Below are 13,560 nucleotides of genomic sequence, written 5' to 3'. Positions count from 1 at the left end.
TATATATACTTATGTACAGCATATTTGTTTTGAAATTTACTGCACAACACATTTATTTACAGAAATTCATTTTCCAAGAATAAGATGTGACCTAAATGGCAATAAATCTACGAGAATTGCACTAATTACAAATACATTAAAATGTACTAATAAAATTTTAGGTATACAATATATATGTATATATTGCCTGTTTGCAATTTTGTTTTATTTTTCGTGTATATATACACACAACGTTGTATATTAGGTTTCTCGTACATAAACAGAAATTTTAGTTCTGCTCATTGATTTGTTACTGTACTTCAGTGCATGGCAGGAATTAATAAGATCCGAAAAATAGTTTATGTATGACTAGTAAGTCTACTATGTATGACTATTCTTTTATTATTTTCATGTTGTTTCATGCAGAAGCTTTTTCCTTTTTAGCATTTTGACTGCAAAATAGAGTTCAAAACTCTTTAAAATGTACATAATTGTTCAGATATAAAATATATTTTAAGATATAAGAATAATCTTAACTTCTTATTTACAAGTATGTGTATATACTTATAGTAGGCGTATACAACTTTTTGTTTTAAAAATCCATTTGCTTGATTCCTGATTATAAACAATTCATGTGGTCCTCAGTTCAATAAGAGATTAATTCTGATGTTTCATTAGAGAAGTAATGCCATAATATGGTCGAGTTGGTATAATTATTGTGTGAAAATTTAACACGATTTCGTTATTAAAAATGTTTAAATCATTAAATAATGATCGTTATCACTTGCATTATTCGCATGCTATTGTCTGTGTCATATTTGAAAATACGTTTGAAGTCTGATTGTAAACTTTTATATAACAAGAAAGATTTTCACATATATTTATTTACAGCAATAACATTTCGATTAACAAGTTATTTGTAAGAGTAACAAATTTTTTTAAATATATTTAATGTAATAGGGAGCGTGTTTATTAAGGAACTTAACTGATTAATACTAGACAAAATATTTACTCGTACATGGGAAATTATTTCAATTATAATCGTTATGCAGTTTTATCCCATGCTCCCTCCAATTTATGTCTCTTTTTGTAAACTAAACATCCTGACGCTACATTCCGAAGAGATACAATATATGGGACTAACAAAAATAGCACGAAATTATGTATTCAACATTTTTCAAATCAGCATTTAATTTTTTTTTTTACCATTATACTTACAATAAATTCTATACAACTTAATAAGATTGCCAATTATGCAATACACATACCAACACAACTATTACATTTGAATTAACTTGAACCGCAATTACAGCTTTACTTCTCCTTTTTGAACAATTTATGTGTTAGATTTTTTAACATATCAAAGCGTGTTTTCATTAAAATTTTTAAATACAGTATTTACAATGAATTGATGAAGCACAACATACAATGTAACAATATTTTCCCCCATTTTATATTTTTCATAATACGATAACAATGTATTATTATAAGGCTTGCCAAAATACTCTAACATACAGTAGCTACATGTATCACCTAATCGATATAACAGAATTTACCTGTAAACTTGTTTCTGTTTATAGGTAACAATGCTCGAAAAGCACATTATATGTACAGTACATATACAGGTGTATGGTATTCCACATACATTTTACAGAACATCCAATTTCAAATATTTCAATAGAGAATTTTTTCTGGATATCTCCTTTCTTCAAAAACATTTATGGTATGATGAAACTTTTCCGACGAACAATGGGCTACTGTTTGTTTTTAGTATCAGTATACAATATATGCATTAAGTACGTGATTCACTTTTCAAACATTTAACATTTCTGTTCTATGGTAACAAATAAATAAATAAAATCCTATTAGAAATACTAGTGGCTATTACATAAACATATTAACTTAGAAATCCTAGCAGCTATTATTGAAATATGTTGACTTTTTATCGATGTCATGTTCGTTGAAAATCGATGGCGTTTCAAGAAATTGTTAAAATCTTCAAACTAAAACTGGTAAATTCTCTGTTGATGAAATTAGATAATGTGTTTAAAGCAACAACTGTTAAACACAAGTTTAATATGTGAGTATAAATACAAGAAATTTGCTTACACCCATATTAGTTTGTGATTTTGAATTTTATATTCACATTCTTTTCCCAAATGCATTTAAATTTTTATCATTTGCATCTTTCAACTAAGAAGAACAATGTAGGAAGGAAATGTTATACTAAATCATCATGATCAAAAATGTAAATCTGATTTTTAGAACACAAACACAAAGAGAATAATCATGTCTTTTCTTTATCTTAGTACATTAGCTGGGATACTATACCTTCGTGATACATAGTATAAAATATGATTGCTAAATTACTGTGATGAATTTTAACTAAAATAGCTAGTATTTTCCACAAACTAAACTAAGCTAATTTGATGTTAACTTACTGTTTCTGCGTGTCTGTTGTGCGTGTATTTCCAGTATTGGCTTTGAAAGTGAAAGTTAAGCCAATTCTTCTAGGAGTGATTTATTTACGTAAATATTATTTATACTATAATATAGGAATTAGCCCAGAGATGTAGTAAGTGTCTTGTTCATCTTTAAAATAATGACCAAAATAGAATAGATTTTCTTAAATGTCAAACGTTTCTTTACTATGAAAGTAAAAGATTATAAGAATCTACATATTCTCTTATTTTTCTTTTCTAATTAAATGTGAACTTTATTCAGAAGCTTTTAAAATAATGAACCATCAACAGAGAATTAAAGCTACCAGTAAAGGCAAAGAAATAGTTTCTTAAGAAGTTCCTCACAATATCACAAATTTTAATAGATAATAGTAAAATATTGTGGTGTAGTTTATTAAAAAACCTAAGAAGAAAACTGGTTTTGTAAAATAAGTTAATAGTGGTGATATAAAAAGAAGTGGCAAGCAGAGCTTTTACACAATGTCAGTGTGTTTTAATATGGGTAAAGAAAAATGTTTTGGTAGCTATCGATGTAGTATATGAGTGGATAACGTAAAATATCTTCTTACACAGTAGGGTTATTTTGATAGCATATTGAAATTTTATTCTTTCTTGTTTTGAAGATGCTTAGAAAAAATATTTCATTAAGAGAGCAAAATTTTAACATTTCTTTGAGTTCTTAATTATCAATTTCTTTATTAATACTTAATTATTTATGTACTCTAGGGATTAAATCATAGTTTTTATATGCATCATTATTTCAAACATCACTCAATAAATCGCAGTGCAATCGTGCTCTCGCGATTTTAATATTGCGAAATATGATTTCCGTTTTCGTGAAGTATTTAACAATGAAATACCATTTATGATAATTAATAACCATTTACAATTAAATCGTTAAAGCACTTCATATACCTAGAGAGAGGGATTCCCTGTATTGCAGTATGAGTTCACTTACAAATATTTTAAACTGGTGTTAATAAATTTAAATGACTCATGTGAATTTATTTGGCCAGCGTAACATTAACATTTATTGCTATATTTTTTACTAGAAAAGTTAAATTTTTTCATTACAAACAACATAAAAACAGTCAACAGCTAAATAAATTTGATGCATTTAAACATACAGTAAGATGGAGTAACTTGAGACATTTTCTGAAAATCACAGACACGCGTTAATTTATATGCGCAGTTATAATTCTTTGTCAAATCAGCCCAACACGATTAAAACAAATTTTTTTGAAGCTAGCAACTTTGAAGAAGTACAGAAAAAATATCGTGATTTTTTGACGTCTCAAAATGCCACCGTAGCTCCATATTTGCATTGTAAATTCTTTGTAATCTTATTATCATTATAACTTACTGCAAAACACTAACTTTCACAATATCAAAATATTCTTCACTAACTACAACAGTAGTGTGCGGTGGAATAACTGTTCATTTCAATTTTGACTTTAATTCATTTTCACTTGTATAGATATCTATAATAGTACACCTTTGATATTTTCAAAGGATTAAATTATAAAACGATGTACAATACTTTCATTTGGATAAAAGTTTACGTATATATTCAGGTCATTCATGCAACAAATATATAACTTATTTATTTTATTTTCAAAGTATTAAATTATAAAGCGATGTACAATACACTTTCATTTAAGTATACTCAGGTAACTGATGTAACAAATATATAACTTTATTTTGACATTAGTTACTCTGAGAATCGAATAGAATTGGCATAGCTTTATTCATCCTTATGCCTCAGATGTATGAACAAGAGCAAGATTTATTTTCTTAGCATTTACACATGGCTGACAGTAAATCTGCCTTAACATTAGCTATATATTTGTACCTGTCTACAAACATTAGATCAATGTCCATAGCAAATTCTTTTCACTGCCTCAAGTCACACTATCTTACGGTAGGTTCTGTCTTCTGTAAGTAAATAAATATCTGGGGTACTAACTACATATGGACGTGGTCCAATATTATTCAACAGTATTATGGATGTCTATTACCCTATGTATAAACTACATCTGGATGAGATTCCTTAATCTTAAACATTGACAAAGATTCAAACAGTAATTACCTATAACATAAAATTTTTCCAACAATAATATAAGAACATTTCTTCCTCTTCTGGTGTTTGTCACCATTATAACATTTCCTTTTCAGTGCACTCCACATATGAATATTTTCATGACACTATCACATTCGTCATACTTATATTTCAAGTATTACTTATTAATAATAGTAATTTTTCTTTATCCGAATTGAACAATTTGTATTTTTTATAGAAAAATATTCATAATATAAAAATATCCATACACCATTGTGGACAAATTTATATTTGGAACTAGATAGTACAAGAAGATTCACTTGCTGCTCATGAGAACTTTTCGATTGAAAAGGAGACATAAAATAAATTGTTATTACTGTTTACATGTTTAGACTTTGCAATGACCTAAGTAGTAACGAAAACTCTAATTTCTGAAGAAAAATGAAGTTGCAATATATATATATATATCCACTGTGCGAGAGGTTAGCCCAACCAAGTTATATTCTGTTATTATTTATGAACGAAATGTTACTTCTTTTTTATCATCATGAAAGAAACTTTCTAGTCATATTTTAAAAGCATATGATCCACAATTAAATTGGAAAGAAATTACGGCATTTCACATGAGCATTTTATAGTCAATATTATAAATGTAAGTTTAAGGTTCTCTACAGATATCTCTGTAGGATAATGTTTGATGTTAAGATAATTCAGAGATAATTCTGCTAACTTTTTAGTTATTAAGAACTAATGAATTAATCTAGATATTGTATATGTACGTTTTAATTTCTACGAAGAATTGGGATTAGAAGGCAAATGAATCAAACATAATCGAATTTAATAATACAGTTATGCTAGTAACAGGATGTTTGCTTATTCCACTGACTTCACGTGTATAATATATATATATATATATACACAAAAGCATGAACTATTAAACTGTTATTATTAGTATTCTTTAATGAATCGTTGTAGCATCTTTCGCAGGTATCTATATGTATCATAGTGTACAATTTTTGTATTAGTAATAGCACTATGTTTGTATACTAAAATGAGAAAAGGTAAAATTTCAACAACAAATATATGTGTTCGTTGTTCTTTAACCTTAGGTAGTTACAACAACCAGATATCCTTTCACATTCGTCTTTTGTCCTACTTTAGGAAACTTGATTGGATTAAGTGAAACATTGTTGTTTTCCTTCTACAATATGTACAATCTAGGTAGATAATGTTTTTATAAATATTTCATGCATTGAAAAATATTTCCGTATAAACTTAGTCCTGTTGGTTATTTAAGTAACGAAACCTGCTCTAATCTTACACTTCTGTTCTAAAATTTTTAGTAGAATGAGTTACATTGAGAAAGATTATACTTTTCGGCACAGTTACATAGTAAGCATCAAAAGTTTGGTCCCTTCAATGAAAATTTTCTTTTCCGCTCATTAAAGAATTTAAGATTTTTTCCCCATATATTGCTCTACAAAATAATAAAATAAACGTTCACGATTGTGAAAATAATCAAACGTTATTCTGAAAATACTGTATATTTAAATAATGGCTCTAATAATTTTAAATTGAACAAGTTATTTGCCGAAATTGTGAGTTTACATCCTGCTCGGTCAAATTTAGACTGTTATCCTTTTTCTTTTAATTTTATCGGCCAAATCAGATAAACGTCGAAATAATAAATACATACCACCTAGATATTCTAACTCGTTAGCCACAGTAACAATCTCTCGTATGGCTAAAACATATTTCCCTAACTTACATTAAACTTCCAGAGAAAAACAGTAATCAGTTATTGTAAGTTATTATCATACGTTCAGGAAATAAAAATATCTCATGTCGCTCTAATATATTTATTATTTTGGTCGTTTCCTCGAAAAAGAAAACCTTCCTCTCTAAAATTATATTGATTGTAATTAGTTTTCAGGCAGCAATTTTAAGACTTTAGATGGCATATGACATTCAAATGACTCTAAGCTAATTTAAGAAAAAGCTACTTACGCATTAAAAAAATTGTTTTGACCAACAGGAAACAAGTTTTAACTATGGATGTACTCACATATATATATATTTTTTTTTCATGAATGTGGAAATAAAATAAATGTCTCCATATTCAGTAACGACGACTCTCAGTGTTATTATTAAGATTAACTTTAAACAGAATCTTCAATGATTTTAAAATAAATTCTATGTTATTTGAAATTGTGAATCTCCTTCTAATGAAATTTCTAAAATTTATGCACAAAAGATTTTTTTGCCTTAAATGTAATATATTGTGATTCCTTAAGACCTTTATAAACACTTATTTCCAAAATATATGAATCATTTTAAACATGTAGTCATACCGAAATGAACTACAATGAACATTTGAAGCATATCTTCAAATGATGTTGTTGCTTATATTTATCTAAGGTCAGCAAATGACTTCTTGTACAAAATATACATTAATTAACAGCAAGAAACATTGAACTTTATACATTTATAAGCTCTCTTCAAAGCACCAGAAGAACGAGGAGAAGGAGAGAAACTAGTGGCATACAGCTTTGAATACTAAAATCATATAGTGAAGCTGTATATAGTTTTAAGATCTACATCTAATTCATATTTGGTGATAGTATAGCTATATATGTATGTATCTTTTAACGAATTATTTTAAGTATTGTTTGTTCTGAGCTGCACTCCATAAATCAACTAAGGATGAATTGATTCTATTAAAGCTAATCAGTACTTGACTTGAATTGTAAGTTATACAAATACTTCTACTAATATACCAACTTTTCAGTGATGCGTTGCATAGCATTTTTTTTTTCCTAGAAGTTTTTTCAGAAATGTGTTTTAATTTAACGTTCCATGGTTATGGCTTCTATGATAAAAGAGACGGATGAAAGTGAATAATTGTAAAATTAAATTTTCTGTGCTTTCCCACCGGGAATCTACCCCGGGATCACATGCACCAAAGACGCACTTGTCAGTCACTACAGCAGCGCGGAAGGTCATATATAAAATGTTCAGCTCTCCTAAAGTATCTTAGAGTTTTGGGAAATGTCACTTGAGCTAATCATATTATTTATAATATTTATAAGCTCTTTACAGAATCGTCAAAATGTAAATGTATTTATAAACTTTGAGAATTTAAGAAAGAGTGTGCTATATATATGACTTAAGGAAGAGTGTGACATGGTTAACATACCACAAGTAGAAAATCAACAAATATAATAGGAGAATTTCGACAGATATAGTACCTCAGCATAAGACAGAATAATATGCAAAGAAGATAATTAAAAAAAAATCAAACCGTTTGATAGCTTAATCTTCCACATAACTTAGATCACGTACTATTAGCTCTTTTTTATTTTTCCCATTTCCATCGTTATTTTTCGTCTGTGATTTGATGATGATTGATGTTAAAAAATCAGTATTGTAATGTCCCACATGGTGTTGTGTATAAACAATTCTACACGCCAGTGTTTACGAACACCACCACTTGGTTTAGCAAGAGGATTCCACACACCAGATGGATCTACTATCACCTGCAGACGATGGGCTTCTGGCTCCTCCAATGGAGCAGACGAAAGCAACGAAGCAGCAGCGCCACCGCCGCCCGAGGATCTCTATAAATTGGCTGAACGGCAATTCTGTACCAGTTCACTGATGCCCCTTCTATTGTTTGCTTCGGAACATTAGGAGTAACCTAACCCCAGGCCTCTAGTCTGCTTCAGGACTACGCCTTTCCTTTCTCCTGGCCTAGCTTGCTTCGGGGCTATGTCAGGAATTCCAACCTCAGCCGCTTAGCCTGCTTCGAGGCTCTGTGGTCACCTAACCAACCCACTGCTTGCTTCGGAGCTTTGAGCCCCTAACTCCACTCTGCCTAGCCTGCTTCGGGGGTTTGCAGAGATCCTGTCTGCGATCTTACGGTCAAAGACTATCTATAACTAACCTTGTAAATTTGGAGAGATTATTTGTATAGTATTTTGTAAAAATACTTTTTATAGTGGAACTTTTACTATAAAAACCGGTAGTGAGAGTCGATCCGGACACTCTTGTTATTAACGCTCTACCTATAACCTATATGGGACAAAGTTTTACAATATGTTTTTGTGTATATCAAACACAAGATAACTGTTTTATTATTTTTCATTTTCATGTAATTTGCATATTTTTAAAGGAAGAATATACAGTCTTAGAACCAATAATAAGTTGTTGACATGGAAAAAAAAAGAATGACGAGAATAAAAATATTGACCTTATAGTATAGGCTCATTTGAAAGCGTATAAACAGAATAGGAGATGAGAAACTACACACACACACACACCTGAGATTGCAATTTTTGTATTTTATTATCTTTTTTTGACCACTCGTAACATATTTAAAGAAAATCCACAAAATTTCGTTGAATGTATAACCAAAAACCAACATTTCGAAACTGCCAGTACGATTTGGTCTATCAACTATAGTGACTAAAGATATCTTACCCAATTAAAGCAACTAGGAAGTGAGAAATTTTAGGAAATATTATTAAAAAAATAGACGTTAATGTTACTCCCATTAAGTTAATAAATTGCTGTATTACTTTATTATTATCTTATATTCCTGAATGTTATTGAGAAAATATTCAGTATTTTTATATTTTATATTCTCGCAAAGACATTTCTTACACTTGTCCACCAAGTGTAAACAAATCAACTAAAATAACGAAAATGGGAAATCTAAAGAAAACAGTTGTATAGTAAGAACATTGTTTTAATAAAAAACAGTTATGAACTTAAAGGAAATTTTAAACGTCGATGAGAAAATTTAATTACATTTTCAATTTAAGATGACTTAATATGAATAAAAAGTTCCAATATTAGCCTCTTTGTGAAGCAATACAAGCAAATATTACGTATTTCTCAAAAAAAGCAATCAAATTTTCCTTTCTAAATAAGTTCTGCACAAAATTTATTTGTGATTGATATTGCTAATATACACTATCTGATTTGTTGTTTAGTTGTTATATTCTAATCTTAACCAAAGAATTTGTAGTTTCCAGTTAAGTATATTTGTTCTACCAGAAGTGTCAGTTTTTAAAACAAATTTCGGCTTATTGTAATGTGTTCAATACTATATTGATTACTTTCATTGATGCTAGAAACGTAGTGTGAAAACATGCCTTCCTTAATGATATTTTTTTTCCTTTCTCATATCTAAATCTTATATTAATATTTCAACTAAGTATGAGTTGTTTGACGTATATTCACATGATATTTAGATCTAAAAATACATTATTCATGTATATTCAAAGTAGGAATAAACACAGATTATACATAACAAACAAATGCTTCAAAGATTTATTTATTTCCTTGCCTTTACGGATATACGTATACTGCGAATATCAGTTCTTGTAGCGCACAGATTGCCTTATATAAAATGTAAAACGGTAAGTACAATATTAAAAATCTTTGCACAAAATAAAAAATTTTACGTTTTATTTCTGCACAATTGTCCTCGGAATTTGTTTGATTTTCAAAACTATACTTCTTAATATTTATTCCATCAGTTTAATAATTTCAACATTCCTGATCTTTCTGTTGGCTAATATATAATGTGTAATCTATACGAAAACATTCAAAATCTACTAGCATTTCGGAAGTTATTTTGGGAAATGTCCTATCATCAGATAACTGAAAGTAGAAAGTACTGATAACACTAACGCCAAAAAATTATTAAAAACCAGGGGCGGATCCAGGACCGACTTCTGGGGGGGCGGTGGGTTGCCATACTGCTACTTTTAAGGGCTCCAAACTTTGTGATGGGTTTTATTTATATATATAAAATAAGAAAGTTTGCTCTTCTGGGGGGGGCGATCGCCCCGATCGCCCCCCTCTGGATCCGCCCCTGTTAAAAACAAGTGTGTTTTATTGAGAATGTATTATATCTATGTTTTATTCTAGATATTTTAATTACTGTGTAGCCCAATTTAATTTAATTTCAAAAAGTTCCTGTAATCATCGTTTCCTGTTTAAAGTAATGCTCAAGGAAGAGAAGAAACCACGTTGGTAGCTCCTATGGTGTCACACGATTGGCATTGGATTTTGTTCCCTCCCCAACAATAATAACAGTTATTTCTATATATGATGTACCAGTGGTAACATTGGAATTCAAAATGTCCATCATTATAATAAGCATACATGTATATGATTTGTCTTATTCTTCTTCAGAAATTGCCAGCAGTGACATCAACGTTGTTAAAACAAGTAAATGAAGGAATAGGAGGTATTGAATCGTATGGGAATTTCCATAGAATTATACTGTCCTCACGAACATAGCCAAACTGCTGAAAATGTCTTCGGAGATTGGATTTCACAAATATTTTGATATTATACGGATACTGGCAAAATTGTGAGATTTTTTTAGATCAATTAGTTTAAACGAAATATGCTGTAATGTCTTGAACTATATAAAATATATGTATACTGGAAACATATTGATTCATTGTTAGTTTGTGAGGAGAAACCTCGTAAATAACATCGGTAAAAATTAGCTTTTTTTTTCTACAAGAAGAACAATTTACCTTACCTCCTAATTCAGATATATAGATAGTACCACATTAGATAAACTTTCTTCTCTTAACTTGCCGTGATGAAATCATTATTACAACAAAGAAGGCGTATTATAAAGAGTATCTTATAAAACAGAATTTACTATAAAACGTACTGCATCTTATAACACAGAGGACGACTCTATCTTCAATTTATGGGGTAATGAAGTTGTAGCCCAGAGATGTCACGTAAGTTGACAAGAGAATTTTAACACTTAAACCTTCTAGTAAACTCAGTCTTTTTTGCGGTTATTTCACTCTTCCGCTGTTATATACCCATCTGTATATACATTTGCTGGCACAGAACAAGTTTGTGTATATGTTTGTGTGTATGTGTGTGGGAGGGGGTTAATTATTTCAGATAATCAGATTACATTTAATCAAAAACACAAGCTCGGATGATTACACACCCAAAGGTGAACGGGGTGCTTAATGATAAGATGTTTCTGGTAAAATATCGCTTTCTATTACTTAGAATGCAAATTTGGAAAACAATATATCTACTTAAAATAAAGAGTGAAACACGATATTACAGAAAAACTTGTAAATGATGTCTTTTATGAAAAAAAATCTTTTTCTTTTTAATAAACAACAGGCATTTATTTTATGGAATGCAGCTTGTTTTGTTTTATGTATTATTAGATTAGCAAATGGTTTACCAATACATTTTGAACAGATCTTAATGTTTATGTGCTTTATACATATACTATTATGAGGTACATTAAAATAATGTTTACATTAGCATTTCATGGATCATAATATACACATACCTGGTCTAGATGTCATTTATGATTATGAAGATTGCTGTTGCCAAGATTTCAACCCGCTAACACGAACACACGAATAGAATACCTTCTAACTGTATTATTATTATATTGTCTTGCTCCAAGTGTTTTTAGAGAAAAGTATGAACAAATACATGGTACCATCATGTATTTGAAGTTTTGTGCGCTCATAGCAATTCGTCACAGCTAAATGCGTCAAAATATTGCACCACCTAACACAATAAGAACTGAACTTTGTTCAATTCCATTATGTATATCACATGATTGAAGACAAAAAAAGAAAGCTTCAAGCTGCGTAGAGCATCTTTCGAAAACGCTTCCGCATTACATGAAACAAATGCTTTTCAGTTTCTTCCGAAACGTTGTTGAATGTCTTCAGTACTGTTGGAGGTTTGATTATTCTTCCATTACACTGTAACTTCCACACCACACGAGGTGTTTCAATGGAATTCACCATTATACTGTATACGAAATAATTTTTGGAATTCTTTTTAACTTGTCACCCACAGACAAGCTAATCCCCCTCAAAGAACGTAGAAAATCCAATAAACAGCATTGAAAATAATAAAAGACACTGGAAATACAACACGAGAATATTTGTCTATTATGTTTACGTCTTTGATTTTGGGCATAGAGGCCTTAATTGCAGAGGCACCTCTCTTTAGAGTTTGTAGGACTTTAGGTTTCCGCCCTCCTCGGGCCCTTCCTAGACCACCACGTACTGGGAATGTGTAACCACGGTTAATTCTGAAACTTGGTGGAAACTTCTGATCACCACCACCTTCCATACTGCCTGCCCCTGACGACCCGCCACTAGAAGCAAAAAGTTTGCTGTTATGCCTATTGCGAATGGACGGGATGGGTGACAGTTGGAGGTCTTGAAGTTCAATGATTTCTTCACTAGCAAAGCCATCAGCTTTTACGGTAGCAGCGGGTTGTTGTTGTTGTTGCTGCTGCTGCTGCTGCTGTTGTTCCGAAGATTCTTTATTTTTCTTTGATTTTTTCTTGGCCCGGGCACCCCAATACGTATAGTTCACTGCAGCGTATTCTAACAGTGCTGCAAACACAAACACGAAACACATCACCAAATAAATGTCAATAGCTTTAACGTAGGAAATCCTGGGCAGAGAGGATCGAACTCCTGTGCTAATCGTTGTCATTGTCAAGACAGTTGTTATACCTGAAATTCAAATAACAATATAAGTAGATGTATATTTATTATTTAAAAAATATCAACAATTACCAAATGGCCCCTAAAATAATATTTTATACATAAAGGTCTTTGCTACTCTTACCTTTACTTTTTTGAATTTTTGTGAACAACAAAAAGGCAATGCATATAGTTAAGTGTATTCACAGGGTGTTTCAAAACAACACCGACAACGTTTGGGAGGTGATTCCTGACACCACGACATGACGAAAAGTATAGACCAACCTGGGTGCACAAATGCTTCCTTTCGGAGTTATAGGCTGCGAAAAACATGAAAAAAATGAACTTTAAACATCTATGGCTCTAAAACTATGGAACCAACCACAGTCGGATCAAGATTTCACTTAAGAACTAGTATGTGCCCTAGCCAAATGTACAAGTTTCAAAATCATACGGTACTTCCGCAACCATTTTTATAGAGGTAGTTGGTGAGTACTTCAGATTATATCCCCGTAGCGAAACTCCCCTTATAAAAATAGTT

At 30.6% G+C, this 13,560-nt stretch overlaps 1 protein-coding gene across 2 annotated transcripts in view; it reads right to left on the bottom strand.

Moving 5' to 3' along the window:
* Positions 1-6,799: 6,799 nt before the first annotated feature.
* Positions 6,800-13,560, bottom strand: part of LOC145680823 (gamma-aminobutyric acid receptor subunit beta-like) — a 446,609-nt gene continuing 439,848 nt past the window's right edge. For both annotated transcript variants that reach the window (XM_081751911.1, XM_081751912.1), the window contains one exon: positions 6,800-13,049. In XM_081751911.1, coding sequence (XP_081608037.1) covers positions 12,394-13,049 — 656 coding nt within the window. In that variant the 3' untranslated portion in view covers positions 6,800-12,393. The remainder of the gene's footprint in view (positions 13,050-13,560) is intronic.

Source organism: Thermobia domestica, chromosome 3 (assembly GCF_964235325.1).
Source record: "Thermobia domestica chromosome 3, izTheDome1.hap1.1, whole genome shotgun sequence".
NCBI lineage: Eukaryota > Metazoa > Arthropoda > Insecta > Zygentoma > Lepismatidae > Thermobia > Thermobia domestica.
The sequence above is the reverse complement of the archived record's forward strand: the minus strand, read 5'-3'. Positions and strand labels throughout refer to the sequence as shown.